Consider the following 18882-nt stretch of genomic DNA (forward strand, 5'->3'; position numbering starts at 1 on the left):
CTTCGTTGTGGATTTGGGGGAAAAGAGAAAAGCAAATCTTAAAAGAAAAATTTCTTAACATTATTAGTAAGGCAATTCTAGCTACAACATGAATCTGTTAACTACAACCATGTGACAGCGAAAAAGATAATAAAAACCGGTGTTCGCATCATAGGACTGACATAAGGTGGCAGATATTTAAAATGTTATTAAACGTGGCTTTTAAATGTTTAAACAGAAGATAGCTCCTGAATTACTGATAGAAGTTTGCAGTATGTCCATGTACTTAATCACTGCAGCTACACCCCAAATTTGATTCTCTTGCTTGTAATTTTTTGCTCTATATATGCTCTACCTAGCTGTTTGCTATCAAACTTGCCTTAAACATTGATTGACTGGAATAATTCAAATAGTAGAGAAAAATCCCAAAAGATCAGTAGGAATTGCACAGAGGGTATTGTGGAACTTATTTTTCCTCTTGCCATCCCTCTTTGGAAATTTAAATATTTCTCATCCCTTTCTCAGCAATCCTTTTAATTTCAACTTTATGTAATAGCAAAATATTTTCTAAATGCACGTTTTTAAAGACCTAACCAAGAAAAAGGAGAAGATAGAGAATAAATTTCCCTCTTGGTATATCTATCACTTAGGCAAATATAAATGTTTTTCCTTTTAGTCTTTAACGGTGTCAGCTAAGTTGATCCTCACGTTACCGGGTATTACTAGAGGAAAAAGTCAGAAGTTATACTGATTTGCAAACCAGAATGAAAAAAGAGATGAATAAGTGAATAAATTGAACCCTAAATAACCAATTCACTCCATGATAGAATAAACTGGGTTTTCTGACGTGAGCCTAAATTTTGGCCTGAGAAAGAGTGAAAACTCATTGATGTCTTGGTATCACAAGAGAAAACCCACTTCCCCAGGTATCGGCTTAGAAGGTGGCTCCCACAGTTGGGGTTAGTAGAGTCTCTGAATTTCAGAACAGGAGGTGACTATACTAGCTATTTAGTCAAACCCCCTCACTGGGAGATGAAAAAGCCAGAGAGCTAAGTGCAGTGGACACAGTGAGAGTATGGTGGGTCTGACCTGACAGTTCTCCATCCAGTGCTTTTCCCACCACACAATGGGGACCTGGGGAACTGCTGGCAAAGGCTGGTCTTGACACATGCCCTTCAGAGTAGTGGGCAGGCTCTCCTGTCCTCTCCTCCGTGGTGCCTCTCTGTGCATGTTCTCTAGTGGCCAGTGGACAAGTTTGAGGGATTAACTGGAAACAACAGTAGGCAAAGCTAATTTAGGGAGCATCCTGGCAAGAGTCAATTAAAGAAGAGGAAATTAAAAGCATTTTGTTCTCAGGTAAGATTTATGCTGGTGATTCCCATCCAAAAGGAATGGAATGTGGTTTTATTCAAATATACTTTTTAAATGATTGGATTTGACTTGTCCTCTTTGGAAAGACTTTCTTACACTTTTTGTCTTTTTAGGCTCAACAACATCATCTTCCACCATCCATAATGAAGCCGAGCTTGGTGATGATGATGTTTTTACAGTAAGTTCCCTAGGTCCTCTGCTTTCCAGATTCGTTGGTGAAGAATCAGAGCGAGGTTCTGTTGAAGGGCATGAGAGACACTGTGCAATTAGGCGTTTGCTGTTGGTGTTGGAATGCCGTCGAGGAGACCCCTGTCTGGTCACAGTTTTTGCTGTGCTGGGTTTGCCTTTGTCGTCCTTGTTGCAGTGGCACCATCCGCCACACGGCACAACAGTGTCAGCTCTCCCCGACCTGTCCAAGGTTCCGTCACGGTCTCCCCTCAGATTTAGGGTGACCAAATGTCCTCGTGTTAGCACTGGAAGTCCCTGGTTCTGTGAAACACCTCGATCCCAGGCAAACCGGGACAACTGGTCACCCTACTCAGTCTTCTGTTAACACAACCCCCTCCCTGCCTTCGAGGGGAAAAGCCAGAAGTAGCCTTCCTAATGAGTGATTAAACGTCCGATAAGAAAGGCCCGAAGGCTGAGCTGAGGTTAGGCCCAAGTGTGCGAAGGCAGGAGAGGGGTTGTATGTTTTGACGCAGCTTGAGTTAGTGGGATGTAACTGGAGACAAAATGATTTCTCAGCTTGCTTCTTCATTTCAGTCCTGTGCTTATAGAAGTTAATTAACAAATAGCACATTGTGCACCTGCTGTGTGCTTGGTGCAGCCAGGAGCTGTAGGGCAGCACTTTCAGACTCTTGGCCTTGACCCCCAGTAAGAAATACATTTATGTTGTAACCTAGGACACACACACATCAACAGACACCTGAAACCAGATTGTACTTCGTGTTCTGCATTCTGATTTTTTTCTCTTCCGTTTCATTGTCTTCTACTTTTTATTATGAAACTTTTCAAGCACATTGTTTAAAGAATAATACAGTGAAAACCTGTGTACTGTGCACTTGGATTCAGCAGTTGTAACATTTTGCCTCATTTGCTTTATCCATGCATATGTACTTACACATACGTATGTACTTACACATGCATGCGCGCACACACATGTTTTTTTGCTGATCCAGTTGAAAGTAAATCACTTCTAAATACTTCATGCATCTCCTAAAAATAAGGCATTTTCCTATACCACCGCAACACCATTACTATGCCTAAGAAAATTAATGGGAATTTCATATCTAATAGTTCCTCTGTTGTTCCAAGTGTATCTTTTATAAGCTAGTTTCTATTTCATATTTTAAAATATTGACTGCAACCCTTTAACCTTGTTTCCCAATGCACTCATCATGCAACTAGTGATTTGGAAGACGCTACTTTGGGAATACAGAGGTGTGTAAACCCTGCCTCCAGCCCTCCTGGAGATCATGGGATGGTTTGGACAGAGACGAGATTGACCTAGGAGAGGCTCAGAGAATGGCACAGACTGTGTAAAGTGCTCTGGTCCAGAGTACTTCACAGGGAGGGACGTGGGGTTCAGAGAAGACTACCAGGAGGTGAGGTGGGACTGGTCCTTGGTGGCATTTGAACACGGTTTAGGAAGGGGCTTCGAGGTGGGAACCACAGGGGTGAAGGCGGAAGCAGGGATGTGCGTGGTGAGTTGCCTGAGCATCGCAGATCCCAACCTGACGTGACAGAGCATGCGTAGGGGTTTCAGGAAATGAACTCAGTTGTCGTTCCATGGAGCGGCTGGCTTCCTATAGTGCTCCGAGCAGATCCTCTCAACAGTTGGCATGTTGCTTACATCTGTTCCTTTGTCACGTTTCGAGAGACAAACAACAGCAGGCGGGTTAAAAGGTGGCTTCCTGTGCTCCAGAGCAAAACTGTCATTTGCAGCTGCTTCCCAGCTACCTGCCAGAAGTGATTTATAGAATTGAGAGAGGGCAAGAGGGAAAGGGGCGATGGAAGCCTGCATCCCTCCTGGTTTTGTCCTTTAATGCACAGGGGGATGGTTCAACGTGCTGCTCTAGAAGGAAGTGTAGAAACAGCCCTGCTGTTTCCAGACGCTCGGAAACTCACTGGAGAAGGATCTCCACTTAATTGTGTTTCGTGTAGGCCCCGATGTATATGATCAGTTGCCTTCACTCCATTTACAAACAAGGCCTGTTAGAATAGTACCTCCCTTCCCCAAGACAGGCCCAGTCATTGGGCTGTTGACGATTAGGAACACATCCTGTGTAAGGATGGGAGGGTCTCCCGGGGCTTACACACTACGTTTCCCTTTTCTTCACGAGCTCCCTGTCATTAGACTTTGTGTCCTAAGACAGTAAATGAGATGTCTCTGAAAGCTGGAGCCAAGCAAGTGAGCAGCTGCGTTAACTCCTGTATAGTCCACAGCTTCCCGAAGCTGGTTGTATTCTAAAACTTTTATTGGTAAGACAGATGTTTAGAACTCGGAACTCATTCGTGATAGAAAGAGTATAAATGGTGATAAGACCCTCCTACAACTTATGATGGATTGGAAGCATGAGAATTTTCTAAGAGAAAAGCGTGTGGATAGGAAACCCTTCAGAAGGGTAACCTGAGGAACCAGGAGTATTATCTGCTGTTTGAGGGGATTCTGTGGGGCTAGGAGGACAACAGGACATTGTGGACATTCTGATGCACATTCTACATTGGAAAATAAAGTGGAGGAAGGGGCACCCCCATACCCGTAGAACGAGTGTTTGGTGTGTGCTCTCCAAGCGTAGGCTGTCTCTGCTCACGCTTTCCCAGCTCTCGTGGCTGCCCCCAAACCAGCTTGTCCTCCTGACTTCTCAGCATGGTAAAGCCATGTTGCAATTCCTCAGAGTAAAATCAGTGTCCTGCTTAGCACGTGCATGAGTGCACGTGCACACACACCCCGCTCACCCATCTGTTGCCAGGTGCCAACCCTGTTGCCTCTGCAGTCTTCCCAGGCCTCTCCTTCCATTTCACTGCCTCTACCAGAGCCTCTTGATTAGCAACCATTCTCATTTTCTGAGTTTGGGCTATTTGTCTGTTCATGTGTCCTAATATTTCTCCCTGGACCAATTATGATTGTTCTCCCTCCTTTAAAGTCCCACAGCACTTCTGTTGTTCTTTTCCCTCTTACCACTTGAAAGTCTGTCTTTTTTTCATCTTTTGTAGTTTATTTGCTGAATGAATGAGTCTGCATCTAATGAGAAGCAGGTTATTCCTCATTACAGTCTCTGCAACCCTCTAAAGGTTTGCTCTATAGGTGATCAATACATGGGTGATCTGAACTCAGATGTAGTGTGTAACAGTCATAGGTGTTCATATTTTACTCGTTTGCTTTTTTGTTATCCCAGGGGACCATTTAAAGTTGGGTGATTTTGAGGGGTTCTCGGTAGCTTCTTGTCATATTTTTCCAGCTGTGTTTTCTGCTGAGTCTGCAACTAGGAGCTGAGTCTTAGTGTTGTCACCCACTATAGCTCTTGGCCACTCAGGCTTCTTCTCGCTCTCGCCGTCAACTTTCCCCCTTGCAGCACAGTCCCTTCACGGCCCCTCTACTCCATGGGAGACCTCAGTTACAGTGACTGATCCAGGTGAACACAAATACCCAGGTGGCAAGTGTGTGCCTGGCATTAAATAGGGATGTATGAGGGAATTCAAATGAGGCCTGAGCCATTTGGGACAAATTTGTAAGATGAGTAATGCAACAAATATAAAGCAACAACAGCAGCAAAAAGGTTAGCGTTCTGTAACGGGCATTTTTTGGCATCGCTAAGAGTTAACACACTCTTGTTGGTGCCTCCAGCTGACAGCTTTTCATTTCTTTCATTTCAAAGTCGGGGAGACTTGAGAGGGAGGGACAGAATGGAAAGACTCCTGAGTCTGTTCCCCCTGTTGAGCTTCTGTCCTTGTGGAGGAGACGTGCTGTACGTTGTCTCGTAGAGGAGACCCTCATAAACGTTAGAGGTGAACGGGTTAGCTCCGTGCGTAAGTTGAGCTGGTTTGTTCCCCAGTAGAACTGACTTCCTCCCAGATCCCTACAGTTCAGGGCCCTGAGGTCAGAGGGTTTGGAATGCACAAGGAAGGGGGTTGTTGAGGAGAGAGAGAGTAGAGAAAACGGACTGTATAGAACTCAAGAGGCTGCGGGTTTTATGGTCATTTAATGAACCATTTTCCAAATTCCTGTTTTGTAGGGTTTGGTCCCTTAAAACCCATTGGTTTATTTACTGCTACAGAATTCTAAAATCATTTTTAAAGGTTATTAGCATCTTCATAGATAGACAAGGATGATTTTAATACAACCTTGGGAGAATGCAGCTGCAGTGCGTCCATTGAGCCAGCTGATCTAGAGTCTGTGGGCACGTGTTGTTGGCGCTTCAGCTGTCATTGCGCCAAGTGGCTGGATTCTGGTTCTAAAGCTGGGGGATTTAGAGAAATATTTGCTTTATAGAAAGATCCTTGGGGGTGTATAAAATAGCTAAGTCTTCGTCTTCCATAATAAGAAGTCCTTAAATAATATCTAAATCTGCAAATCAGGAAATAGTAGTGTAACCACATGGCATTGAGAAAATGGAAATACAAGAAGAGCCACAAGAATGTAAAGTGTATTTCTCTGGCGAGTGAGAAGCTGAGATGGAGGAGGCGAGACTGCTATTTGAGATGTTAAATGATATACATGTATTGATTTTTAAAAAGAAAGAAAGAATGAGAGGGGGTTTTCTCAGAAGGAGAGAGAGGGAGTCAAGAAAGAGGGGTCAAGAGACACCTTAGAGACAGGAATCCTGATCTCCCCCATCTGGGGGCTTAAAGAGATTCAAGACTCAACAGAGGTGAGCACCATGCTCTTGGCGCTCTTCGTCCTCCCACTCTTTTCTCTGTGATGGGAAGCAGTGTGTCCACCGTGGAAGTCGTGACCCGTTACAGGTAGGATGCCTGACAGGAGTTAGCTGGAAGTATTTGGCTTGCTGGGAGGCCAAGATAGCTCCGTAGAGGCCAACTCCTTAGAAGTATAGGTCTCGGAACTGGAAGGGAATTTGAGTTCATATCAGACGAGCCAGCCTCCTTCCTTCTGGCAAATGAAGAAGGATTTGCCTCGTTTTACGGACACAGTCATGGGAGCAGCTCGCAGAGTCAGATGGGTGGCGTCCCTAAGAGCACACAGCTGGTTCGTAGTAGAGGAGTGAGAACACCATCTCCCAGCCTCTCCACTGCACCACTGCTGTTTTTCTCTTCCTCTGATGAATAATTACGTTTATGACATTTCAGCTCTTCTGCTTTTTAAACAACCAGCCAAGTACAAGAGTTGTATTTTAGGGTTCTCTTGGGGCTAAGTTGGAAAAGGGAGAGATAAGAAGATAAATATGTGACTGATGCCCCGTGTGGCCCATTCATGTGATGACTTGGAGCCTTCTCACCGAGTGTTGCAGCCTTAAAGGTCCTCAAAATAGCTTGACCATAGGAAGGCCTCGGAGCTTGACCGTAGGAAGGCCTACCCTATCTGAGGTTTCAATTTTTTTTCTGCCATCTAGATTTGTACTGCCATCTAAGTATTGCTTCTGGATTTGAACAGCCCTTTTCCATGGTGATTCCTAATTCAGCCTAGTGCCTTAAGGCCTCCATCCTGTATAATGAGTTAGCTTCTCTCCTGTGCACCTAGAAAGGGTACTGTGTACCATCCTTTGCAGAATTGAGAAGAGTCATTCACATCATTTTGTGTGGGTCTGAATTCCCTCCTAGAACCCAGTAGAAAAAGACTAGCATTTGGGTTGTTTTGGTGTTTCACTGTACTTTATTTCTTTAGTTAGGCAGTCCTTCTCTACATGGGAAAAATGTCATGTCTTTGACAGCAGCGTCAGCTTCTAGCCATGTTCTGGCCAGACTGGAAAACTTGGTCCTTCCTCATGCCCTATGCCTGAACCCTTGACATCCTGTTTATTACAAGCTGCGTTTTATTACTTTCTGGCTATTCAGAGCAGTTGTCCCTAATGGCACCTCGGACCCTTCCCGTCCACCCGAGGTGTTTTCCAAAGCGGGGCTAGACCAAGTAGTGGAAACCAAGGTACTTAAGAAGCAGTTTGTTCTGTCCTCGACGGGCTTTGGAGTATTTGCACGTTGTGCTTGTTTTCATTCTTGGTTAAGTAGAAGAAATGAGTTCACTGAATTTTGTAATTATCAAGGTTTCATTTATAGAAGCAGAAGAGTGCAGAATACCACAAAATTTTCCTTTTTCTTGAGAAGTTTTTTCCACATAGTCCATTCCCAACAACCATGAAGACTGAAGGCAAATCTATCAATTTTGTAATAAATGGAGTTCATTTACTGATTTTCTAGGAAAGAGGTTGTTTTAAGATGAAGTGGCTTGTGCCCCCCGAGTTTACAGGGTTTGGAGGCTCCAGAGAAGCCTGGATTCTAAGCTTGGTTCTGCCATTAGTTAGCTGTGGTCATTGATCCTCTGGACTCAGAACTTTCTCAGGGTGAACGCATTTCCTCTGAGTCTCTGTTTGCTGGCCCAAGGGACGGGGGCGGGGGGAAGGGAACCGTGGTGTGGAGCTGGCCCTGGCTCTGTGCCCTGCACATTCACATACGGCACTGGGTTCGGTCCTCACAACCACCCTGGCAGGTACATATTGACACTCACATTTCAGCAAATAAAAGCACCAAGGCTCAGGGAGATGCAGCACCCTGTCCTCAGTTCCACACTCTGCTCACCCAGAGGCAAACCCCGAGTCTACTTGCTGCCTTTCAGAGAACTTTAAGAAAGGAAAACATTTATTCAATAAGTTTTGGTAAATTTTTCATATTAAATATGCCAGATTCCCTTAATGGCAAACGAGTCACCTAAATGATAGACTTTTCAACCAGTGCATTGGCTTAAAACCTCATCCGTCTGGTCCGTGGAGGCATGAGGTTCGGCTGGCCCTGCTGCTCTGAGAGCCCCAGGCTCATTTTAGATGATCAGTTGATCAGAAATGCATTCTGTCATCTCTACCTTTGGATTGAGGGTTTGGGGCAAAGTGGGCTGGGGGAGGGAAAGTAAAGAGAAAATAGGTTGAAAATGTAAGTTACTTCCACAAAGTTTCACTAGTGAAACTGATCTATGGTGGTTTATTAAGAAAAGCAAAAATGCTGTGGGCGGGGCGGCCCGGGCTGTGATGACACCAGGGAGCAGTGAGCATCTCCTCACTGCTGCTGCCTGAGACCCAGCACCGCAGGGGGTGGCGTGGATGGTCTCAGAAGAGGATGGGAGTTGCTTTACCTTCTAAATGACAGTAATTATCAAGCTCACATTACCAGGAAGAAGATCTTTATATTCGATAGGTAATACCTGCAGTGGCTAAATTAAAGCAATTAAATGTCTAAGGCTTGCACAAAAGCTTTGCCGTGCTCTCCATTTCAGGAAGCCCGAAGGCGAGTTGCTAGCCCTCCCACTTGTGTCTTTCTTCATTTACACAGATATCATCTCATCTTAAGCTGTGGCTGGTAGGATACCATTATTTCCATTTTACTAATTCATGCTGAGCACATATCAGGGTGACCTGAAACCGGCCTTCCTGCTCCTAGCCCCTCGGCCCTTCCCACAAAACTAAGCTCTGGGCTTATCAGAGTCCTTTCCTTTCATATCAGAATCCCAGCACCAGCCCAGGGCGGAGTGGTTAAGTTCACATGTTCCACTCCGAAGGCCTAGGGGTGGGGACCGGTATCGTTCATCAGGCCATGCTGAGGCAGCATCCCACAACCAGAAGGAGCTACAACTAGAATATACAACTATGTAGTGGGGGGCTTTGGGGAGAAGAAGAAGAAGAAAAAAAAAAAGATTGGCAACAGATATTAGCTCAAGTGCCAATCTAAAAAAATTTTTTTTTTAAAAATTCCACCTAACTTCAAATTTTAGAAATGTAAAACTTTTTTTTTAACCTATGGGAATTTCGTTTTTGTTGTTACTTCTTCAGAATAAAAGAATGCCCACTCTATCTATCCTGTGGTTCCCAAGAGGACAATGTCCCAGAGTCTAGGACAAAGTTATCACTTTCTCCCCCAGCAGCTGCCTATTAGACCCAAACTGCCTGCTAGCCGGAGCCATAAACAGCACTGCCTAGCTGATTTCTTGCTCTGCTTGCCTTTTTGAAAGAGGACACCTGGAACCCACGTAGGCCCTTAGGACAGGGAAGCCAGTGCTACCTGTTCCCAAAGACCTGTTGACAGAGTGGGTGACAGCTTCCTGTTTGCCAAAGAAAAAAGGATTGGCTGTAGGTCTGTCCATCTGGTAGATCCTGAGGGGACGGACGTACTTTGCTGAAGTTAGAAGCAACAGCTCGTTCAAACCACCTGAGCCAGGAGCCTTCTGAGGCCTCCAGCCATCCAGTGTACTGTCTCCTGAGAAGCAGACCAGAGTTTCATGTGATCAGTCTAGTCTCCCAGCCCAAGGATAAGAGGAATGGTGTATGTTTCTATTTCTGTTTACATTTATTTATATTTATATATAGTGTGTGTGTACATACTTTTTTTAAAAAAAATGAGAAGCCCTTGCAATAGGAAGAATATTGAATATTGCTTTGGTTGCATCAGCTGTTGAGACCTATTTTGGTGGTGGATTGCCGTAAAAATAACACAAATTGCTGTCATAACTACTAGTTAGCCGCCATTAAAAATGTAAAATAGCAGCAGCATCTACAGACCGCGCAGAAATTCTACTTAATCGATCTGAATGGATCCTGCGGCTCTTGAATCAACTAAGTGGCAGTCTTGATCGAACCCCTGCGGCCTGTAATGTTCTTAGAGGGGAGAAGGGAGTGCCATGTAAAATTGTTGGAGCTCAAGTGGACCTTGGAGGTCATCCAGCGCAGCTCCCTTATTTTACACATGGGGAAACTGAGGCACAAAGAAGTTAAACAACTTGTCCAGGACGTGTCGTCTAGGCTGGCCTGGAATCAAGGTTTTCTGATCCTCTCAGTATCATGCTACTTTTGCTCAACGTTACTATATGATTCCTAGATGGTGTGATTTAGCTTCTTAAGCGTTTTCTTCACTTTATTTTCTATGCCTTACTCAAAACATGTGAGCCTGCAGACCCCCCGAGATGGCTGCTCAGAGTAGGCTCGGCTCCTCACGCTGTGTGCTTTCTCTGGCTTGTATGTCCCAGGGACACAGGGATGATGAAGTGGCTGTACTTGTTTGCTTGGCCCTCTGGAGGTTGGGTTCGTCCCATTTGTCTCCATTCCCAGGAGGGAAAAGAAAATTGCCAGTTGTCGGGCTTCTCGTAGTCTCACTGATATACCCAGCAGGAGCGTCCTCCTCCGGAAAGCTGTAAACCCAGTGCCCCTGAGTGGTTCCAAGTGTCCTTGAAACAGCAGCCCTGGGCACATCTTTCCTCTCCCATTGGCACTGCTTGCCAGCTGCTGCTACCTTTGTTCCCCACCCCACCACCCCCACTTTTGGAAAAAAGAGATTTAGCAGGAAAATCCAGGGGGGTTGAAGGGATGCACACAGTCCTGAAAACGCTTGTTTCACTTTGAAATGCATAGTGTGACCCACCCTGAATGCCCCCAGAAAGCCCTTGGGCAGCAGCCAGGACTCCATCCCAGGATGGGTAATGCAAGCAAACCGCCTCCTCAGCTGCTCTGGCCTCTGGGTTCCTTCCCTCCCTCCCTCCTTGAGCTTCCCATGGTCAGAGGTTGGCCTTCCAAATGAAGAAGGCTCATTCCCGGGCCCAGGGCATGTAAACAGATGCATGTGCTTCTTTACGAACTTCCAGGTGCACTCAGCGTCCCTCCGTAGGAGAAGGAAGAATAGCCGAGTTTCCAAGAGTAAGAAATCCTATTTCACAAAATATGCTCGTACAGTAGGAGGGAGCCAGCCACATACTTAGCATTAGGCATCAATCTTCTAATCGTCTTTCTCGATTCAGACCAATTCCCACCCAAACCAGGCAGCACTGACCTTGGGGAAGTGGGCACCTCAGCCTAATGTCTTTTTGTACTTCAGGTTTTGACTCATTGTCAAGATATCATAACATTAAAGTCAACTATTCAAAAGAAAAGTCTGTATCAACTTCTGAGGCTCCATGTTCTTTCTCTCATTTGTTGTTAAATTCTGGAGAATTATAGGAAACATCTGAATTCTCAAAATAAGAACAACTTAGGTCTGCAGAGACCAGCCATTGGAAGCTCGCTCTTTTTGAAGACGTTTATCAGATGTTCACTGATAAACTTCAGTCTCTGTTTGCTTCCTCTGGGCCTTGGTCTGGGTTGGCCACCCATCTAGAAGGCCACCCACTCATCTCGGTGCCCCTCCTCAGGGAAGCCACCTGGCCTTGCCCCTCCCTGCCCATGTCACCTTCTGTGTCTGGGCCCACATCCCACAAAGCACCCAGCCCGAACCCAAAAGCCTTTCAGGGCAGGGATGGCTGTTTTTACCACCAGAGTGGATTTGCTCAGGCAGTCGTGTCTGTTTTCTCAGTGCCCTCTGACTCTTTCATCTCAGTACCCGCTGACGCTTGCTTCCACCTCCCATCCCTTCATTTTCTCATCCTCCAGTTCCTTTTATGCTCTTCCTTAACAAAGTCTTGTCTCAGCTCACTGCCCCATTAGAGGGTTTTAGAACCAGGTCACACAAAGTTTGTTATGACTCAGAATACATGAGTTTGTACAGTAACCATAGAAACATTTGAAAACGTAGTCAAAGGTCTACCCCTTAAAAAGGGATCAAACTTAGGTGGTTAAGAAACACAGCTCCCATGTTATAGATGGGAAGCTGCCTCACTCAGTCTACAAGACTAGCATAACCCTGCTTACAAAACTGGGCAAGGACAGCTCACGGAGAGGAAAACAGAAGCCAAACTCACTTGTGAATCTAGATGTAAAGTTTCTAAGTAAAATACTAACAAATCACATCAAATATTTCTGAAACAAATTTAGTGAAAAACCAAGAGTATATCCCAGGAATGGAAAGGTGGTTTATATTGGAAAAGCCAACAGTTTAATTCATACATTAATAAAATAAAGGTGAAAGATTATGTAATCATCTCAATAGATAGAGAAAAAACATCTGGTGACATCCATCATCTTTTAGTGAAAACCCGTAGCAATCTAGAATACAAGGAAACTTTTGGAACTTTATAATCACTCAAGTTCTTTAGAAACATCATATTTAATAGAAAATCATTAGAAGTTGTCCCATGAAAGTCAGATTCAAGGCAAGCAGGGCCACTGTCACCTCTGTTTTTCCCTGTCACACTGCAAGCCCTGGCAAAAGATGCAATAAGACAAGAAAAAGTGTAAATACTGGAAGGGGGACCAAACTCTTTTGTGGATGTTGCGATTTACTTAGAAAAATCCAGAGAATCATTGCATAAGGTATTTGAACTTTCATAAGGGAGTTAAGGCAGCCAGATACAGGACCAACCTAACAAAATCAGTAACTTGTCTATAATCGGCAGTAACAGTTTAGAACATGGAAATGCTTAATCTCCTTTCTTTTTTTTTAAAGATTTTATTTTTTCCTTTTTCTCCCCAAAGTCCCCCGGTACATAATTGTGTATTCTTCGTTGTGGGTTCTTCTAGTTGTCGCATGTGGGACGCTGCCTCAGCGTGGTCTGATGAGCAGTGCCATGTCCGCGCCCAGGATTCGAACTGAGGAAACACTGGGCCGCCTGCAGCGGAGCGCGCGAACTTAACCACTCGGCCACGGGGCCAGCCCCGATCTCCTTTCATTTTTGCAATAACCCTGAGGACGATTTTGCAAATGTAAAAACTGGAGTTAGAGGTTAACTTGACCAAAATCACACAATTATAACTAGCAGAGAATGAATCCAATCAGTCCACCTGAGCTGTGGCCTTGTTGGTTAGCATTGTAATACTCCATTGCGCTTCTGTTGTTCAGCGCTGCATATTAATTAGGTTGCAGACTTCTTAATTGGACATCTTTGTAATAATGGGCATTGACACTGAGTCCCAGTCAAACAGAGGCAAGATGTCTTGGAGAGTACATTGCAGGCGGCCGCAATTGTGTTTGCTGCATCACGGTGCGCGAGACCTCCCAGGAGTCGGCAGTGCCGGCCTCGCTGTCCACAATGCGCGGCACTGAGGGCTCGCTCTGACTGCGCTCTCTCCGGATGTGGGGAAGCTGCCGCTGAAGCCTCTGCTGTTAGGAGCCTGAGGTCCTCGAGCAGAGACGAGCCGCGGAGGACTGCTGCTTTTGTTCTTGAGCTCAAACCTGCAGCAGTACAGAGACTCCCACTGGAGAGCAAGGCAAGTTTAAAACGCGGCCAGAGTCTGAGTTGCAGGTGAAGCTGTCAGATTGGTAGGTGTCATTAGCTTATGCACACAAATAGCAGAGAGATGCTCAAGAATCTGGCATGTGACTGTGTGTAGGTGCATAGCTTCGCGGGCTGCTTTTCTGAGGCTCTGTGTGGAAACCACAAGCAGAGTCATGGAGAGGCCATTCCGAGGTGCATGTGGGAGACAGGATGTTTCTTCCCTGGCCTTCCTTGGAGATGCCCAGACAGGACATTCCTTTTGTTTGTAGGTCACACTCGCCACTTTGCAAGATTTGTCTGATAGTATAGATCGGAAATAAGCCCCGGCTTCCAATGGAGCTTCTCTTGCCTGCTCTCCTTTCTGGAGTCCAGACTGACACAGGCATGGGAGGTGCTGGGCTGGGAGGTCCCCTCAGCAGGCAGTGAACTGTGGACACGCCCCAGAGTTTTCCGGCCTTCCTGCTCCTCTGGACCAATTCCCTGTCAGATAAGGAGATACTAAAAGGCCTTTCTCAGTCTCGCATTCTCTCACAATGTCCGGGAAGCGATGCCCTGGACTCTGCGGTGGGAAGAGGCTGTTTGGGTCTGGGGAGGTAGGATGGTTGCATCAGAGGACAGTGTTTCTGATGGCTCGTGAATACTAGGAGAAACTGGGTGTGGATCGTTTCTCAGAATGACTTGCTATGTATTGTTAACCTGGACATGGGTCACAGAAAGTAGGGTGGATTCGGGTGGACAGGTGACTAACACAGAGGTGACCCTGAGGAGTTAACCGAGTTTCTGAGAACTAAATGCTGAGTGCGTATAACAGTGCTCAATACAAGGGCAGCTCCTAACCTACGAGGTGACTGTCATGTGGGAGTTGGATAAGAATTTAACCCTTGAGATTTGATCACACCAAAGGGCCCCTATTGACTCATTCAGAAAGTGGTTATTGAGATCCCTAATTGGAACCCTTTGTATTGCGAGACACCGCCCCCTTATCTTCTGGGTTTGTGTAAGGCTGGGTGCACCTTCTTACTCGGAGAAGTGGTGCTTGTGTTCATCTCTACAAAACACCTGTCAGAGCCTGCTATGGGGACGGGCTCGCCTGAATTGAGAAGCAGCAGTGTGGGGCACTGAAATCCGCTGGGCCTGGTGGTCAGGGCTGCATTTCAGCCCAGCTCTGCCAGCGGCTGCCTGCCACGGTTGGCAGGATCGTGCATCTCTCAGGCTCTCTGTTCTCCTGTGTGTGATGTGGGGACAATAGTGTACCGGCAGCTGCGTTCACATGGAGTCGGGGCCTGGCACCTCGTAAGCACTCACACAGTCTGGACAATTAAGAGTTGTTTGCTTTGTTGTTCTCACTGATCGACAACCACCCGAGTGTTAAAGAGGGAGGCAGTACCTCCGAAGACATAAAGAGTGGATGACAGTTGGAAGACAGGCCAGAGTTTGGAAGAAAGTAAAAATTCTTGTGTACCCGTCTGGTCTCTTTCACTTACTGGGATTTGAGGGGTAACTGGCAACTCTTCCCTATCTGAGTTCTGAACCAATTGAGGGGGAAAGAAAAAAAAAGATAGGAGACCCTTTGTTACTGAAGATGCAGGAGTGGATGTCCCAGGACCGGATCCCAGGCTTGGACAGACCTGCCCTGCCAGCACAGGGGCGCTGGATCTCCACAGCCTCCCCACAATGGGAGGACCCTTGACCTCCAATTGGACCTCACAGTCCCAAGAATGGTTGCCAGCATGTGCGACTTGCCAGTTGGGTGGCCTCCAAGAGGCAGAGGAGGGAAGCAGCAGCCTCCAGGCCCAGCTCCATTCCACCTGCTGTAGAGAGGGTGCAGGTGGAACTGCTGCCAGAGGTGGAATCAGGAGTGAGGAAAAGTGCACCCAAGTGACCGACCCGACACCCTCTGGCTTGAGTTACTGAAGGGAATTGGAGCATATCATTGGGACAGCCTAGGGTGGAGCAGGGTTCAGGCTTGTCTGGATCCAGAAGCTCAAGTGGTGTCTAGGTGGGCCTTCTTCTTTGTTTTGCTTCACTTCATACTCAGAAGGTTCCCTCCCTGTGCCCTCACTAGGATTCCAGGTTTATGGGACCCTTAGATCTTAACTTCAGAAATAAAGTCAGCATCTTTTCTTACCTCTCTGTCAAAAATCTCTTTGTATTGCCTTAGAGAGGACAGCGTGTCCATATATGAATTAGTTCCTGTGGACTGAGGGATTGGAAACAGGTGTCAGACCCACAGCACTTGGACCAAACAGAATGAGAGAGAAATCCAGGAGGACTGGGTCCCCAAAAGGATGGTCCTCCAAGTTTTAAGAGTTGACAGTGGGCGTTGCTGCATGATCGAAATATGGGTATCTTTTCTTTTTCCTGAATACTTGTAGTCCCATTTTTCTGAGCATTTATTACTTTCTAAATGGGGAGGGGGGTAAAAACAACTTTTGTAAGTCTATTTGTTTTGTTTTGTTTTGTTTTGTTTTTGAGGAAGACTAGCCCTGAGCTAACATCTGTGCCCATCTTCCTCTACTTTATATGTGGGACACCTACCACAGCATGGCTTGACAAGTGGTGCCATGTCTGCACCCAGGATCTGAACCAGCGAACCCAGGGCCTCTGAAGCAGAACATGCGAACTTAACCATTGTGCCACCAAGCTGGCCCCTATAAGTCTAGTTGTTTTAACCTTGCCTTGCCATTAAAAGGACTTATGACACTAACAAAAAACACATAAAATAAAAAGAGATAAATAAGCAAATGAGATAAGGGGAATTTAAGAGTGAGAAACAACAGCCAAGTAGGAGTTCCTAGATATTTGTCAGAAATAGGACACCTAGGGGCCAGCCCCATGGCATCATGCATGGTTAAGTTCTGTGGGCTCCACTGAGGTGGCCTGGGTTTGGGGATTCAAATCCCAGGTGTGGACCTAGGCCACTCATCAGCCATGCTATTGTAGCAACCCACATAGAAAATAGGGGAGGATTGGCAGAGATGTTGGCTCAGGGCAAATCTTCCTCAGCAAAAAAAAAAGAAGAAGAAGAAGAAGAAAGAAAGAAATAGGACACCTAGATATCAAGGAAAACTTTTTCATTTATTTAGGAAAAAGGGAAAAAATGAGATCATCACTAAGAAAGTAGAAGGTGGAGTGGGGATCCTGAGGGGCCCTGGTTCTAAAGGTGGTTGCCAGCTGCAATTAACAAAGCCTTTTATAAGCATATGGCTCCTGGGCCCTGGGGGGTTGTGGAGAGACCATCAGCTGGGATCACCTGGCCCACCTCAGGTCTCAGGTGGCAGCATGAAGCACCTAGGTGGTGGGTATATTGGGAGGTGGTCGGGGCTCCCTGTGCTCTGCCCCTGGCCACAGTCCATCCCGATATCTGATCCTTCCAGAGATGCCATCCTAGAGGCTCCAGCCTGAACTAGTCACATCTGCTGGGAAAACAGCTCTGCACTCACCCGCCACAAATGGTGGCCTTTGTCCCTCTGTGCAGTTTAAGGTGACCCCCAAGGCTTGCCTCCAGCCCAAAGATTACAAAATCTCTTCCTAGAAAGCCAGCACCATAACACCCCTGCGGTGTCTTATCTCTGAGGCTTTCCCAGGCTGGAATTAGCCCCACATAGAAACATCTGGGTTTGATTTTTTCTTGTTTGCATCTCCCCTGCTTGCCTGCGTACCTTGCAGTCCAGGCCACAAGTGGGGTAACCGTTCCTGATCAAACTGGAACATGCCAGCGGGAGGCCTGGGGTAGGGGGCCCTTCCCCAAAACCCGGTCGCCGATCCCACATTTGAAAAAAAGCCAACTTTCCAGGGTCTGGTGGTTGGGTTTCTCTGCCTGTTGAGCCAGCCACCTCGTGTTTACACAATCTGGCCCTTCAGGGGTCCTCCTGCCTCCCAGGGCCAGGATAAACTCCAGATTTCGGGAAGTGCTGCAGGATGCCACACATGGGGCTGGACGGTGTGTTAGGGTTTGGTGTGTGGGTTTGGTTTCTGTTGTTTTAATTAACTCTTGGTTACCTCCCTCCAAACAGACAGCTACAGATAGTTCTTCTAATTCCTCTCAGAAGAGGGAACAACCTACCCGGACAATCTCCTCTCCCACATCCTGTGAGCACCGGCGGATTTACACCCTGGGCCACCTCCACGACCCGTACCCCGCGGACCACTATCACCTCGAACAGGTGAGCAGCAGTCTCGCTCCTTCCTCTGAGGTCAGTGGGGTGGATGGCTCCCGAGGCCAGAAGGTCTCCTTGCCTTCCCGCGTAGCCAAATGCCCTGAGGCCAGGCCTCTTCTGCTGTCCTACTTTGCATCCCCACCCATATTGAGGGTGGCAGTGGCTGCTCCCCCTGACTCAGTTTTCTGTGTGCCAGACACTTTGCTAAACCCTTCCTGTGCTTTTTCTCGTTTAATCCTCACAAATCACCCGACCAGGCAGGTCATTGACACCCCCAGTTTATAGAGGAGGAGGTGGAGGCTTAGAGAGCTAGAAGCCCTGGTAGACCAGGATTCAAGTGCAGGTCTGTTCACCCAGGGTGCTCTCCTGCCTCCGGCGTCCTCTGTCCACACGGCCTCCTGGCTTTGAGTGAAAGCACAGAACCACAATCAGGACTAAAGAATGCTACACACTTGGCTCGAGCACCCTGGCACCGTGGGCTGCAGGCCCAGGCTTGCTTGGGGATGTAGCTGGAGTCTGGAATTCAGTAATTCAACAAATATTTACCAAGTGGCTGTTTTGCGGAGCAGGTTCCCAAACTGGGGCATGGACTGGTGCCCGTGTGGAGCGATGTGGCCACCAGTCTGCTTTGAAAAGAGAAAAAGGAGCACAGGGCAGTAAGGTGTTTTTTTTTTCTGACATAAAGCTAGATTTATATGACTTTTTTTTTTTTCCCTAAGTATCTTATCGTGTGCCTCTTAATTTTTTGGCATTAAAATGTTCTTTTTTAAATCACATTATGGTAGCAGTAGATAGATGGGAATTGAGTTTTTGACTCTCCTTACTTTGCAAAATAAATAATTAGCAAGTCTATGTCAGCTCCCAAGATTTGTTTTGAAATCCTACAGGATTGTGATTTTCCAAAGTCCAAGGAACTCTGATGTCAATAATCTGACAGGAATTAGGGCAAAGCATGTGAGATGTGACCCCTGCCCTCAGGACCTCACAGTCTGGTGGGACGTGATGGGTAAATCTAATTACCCTGTGATTTAAATTCTATAACAATATTATAATGACAGTAATGGCAACAGGCATCAG

At 46.5% G+C, this 18882-nt stretch overlaps 1 protein-coding gene across 4 annotated transcripts in view; it reads left to right on the plus strand.

Moving 5' to 3' along the window:
- The window catches only part of SPRED2 (sprouty related EVH1 domain containing 2), a 117087-nt gene that overhangs the window by 93354 nt on the left and 4851 nt on the right, over positions 1 to 18882 (plus strand). For all 4 annotated transcript variants that reach the window (XM_070572469.1, XM_008535077.2, XM_070572470.1 and 1 more), the window contains 2 exons: positions 1464 to 1528; positions 17662 to 17811. In XM_070572469.1, coding sequence (XP_070428570.1) covers positions 1464 to 1528; positions 17662 to 17811 — 215 coding nt within the window. The remainder of the gene's footprint in view (positions 1 to 1463; positions 1529 to 17661; positions 17812 to 18882) is intronic.

The sequence above is a fragment of the Equus przewalskii genome, chromosome 14 (assembly GCF_037783145.1).
Source record: "Equus przewalskii isolate Varuska chromosome 14, EquPr2, whole genome shotgun sequence".
NCBI classification, from domain to species: Eukaryota; Metazoa; Chordata; class Mammalia; order Perissodactyla; family Equidae; genus Equus; species Equus przewalskii.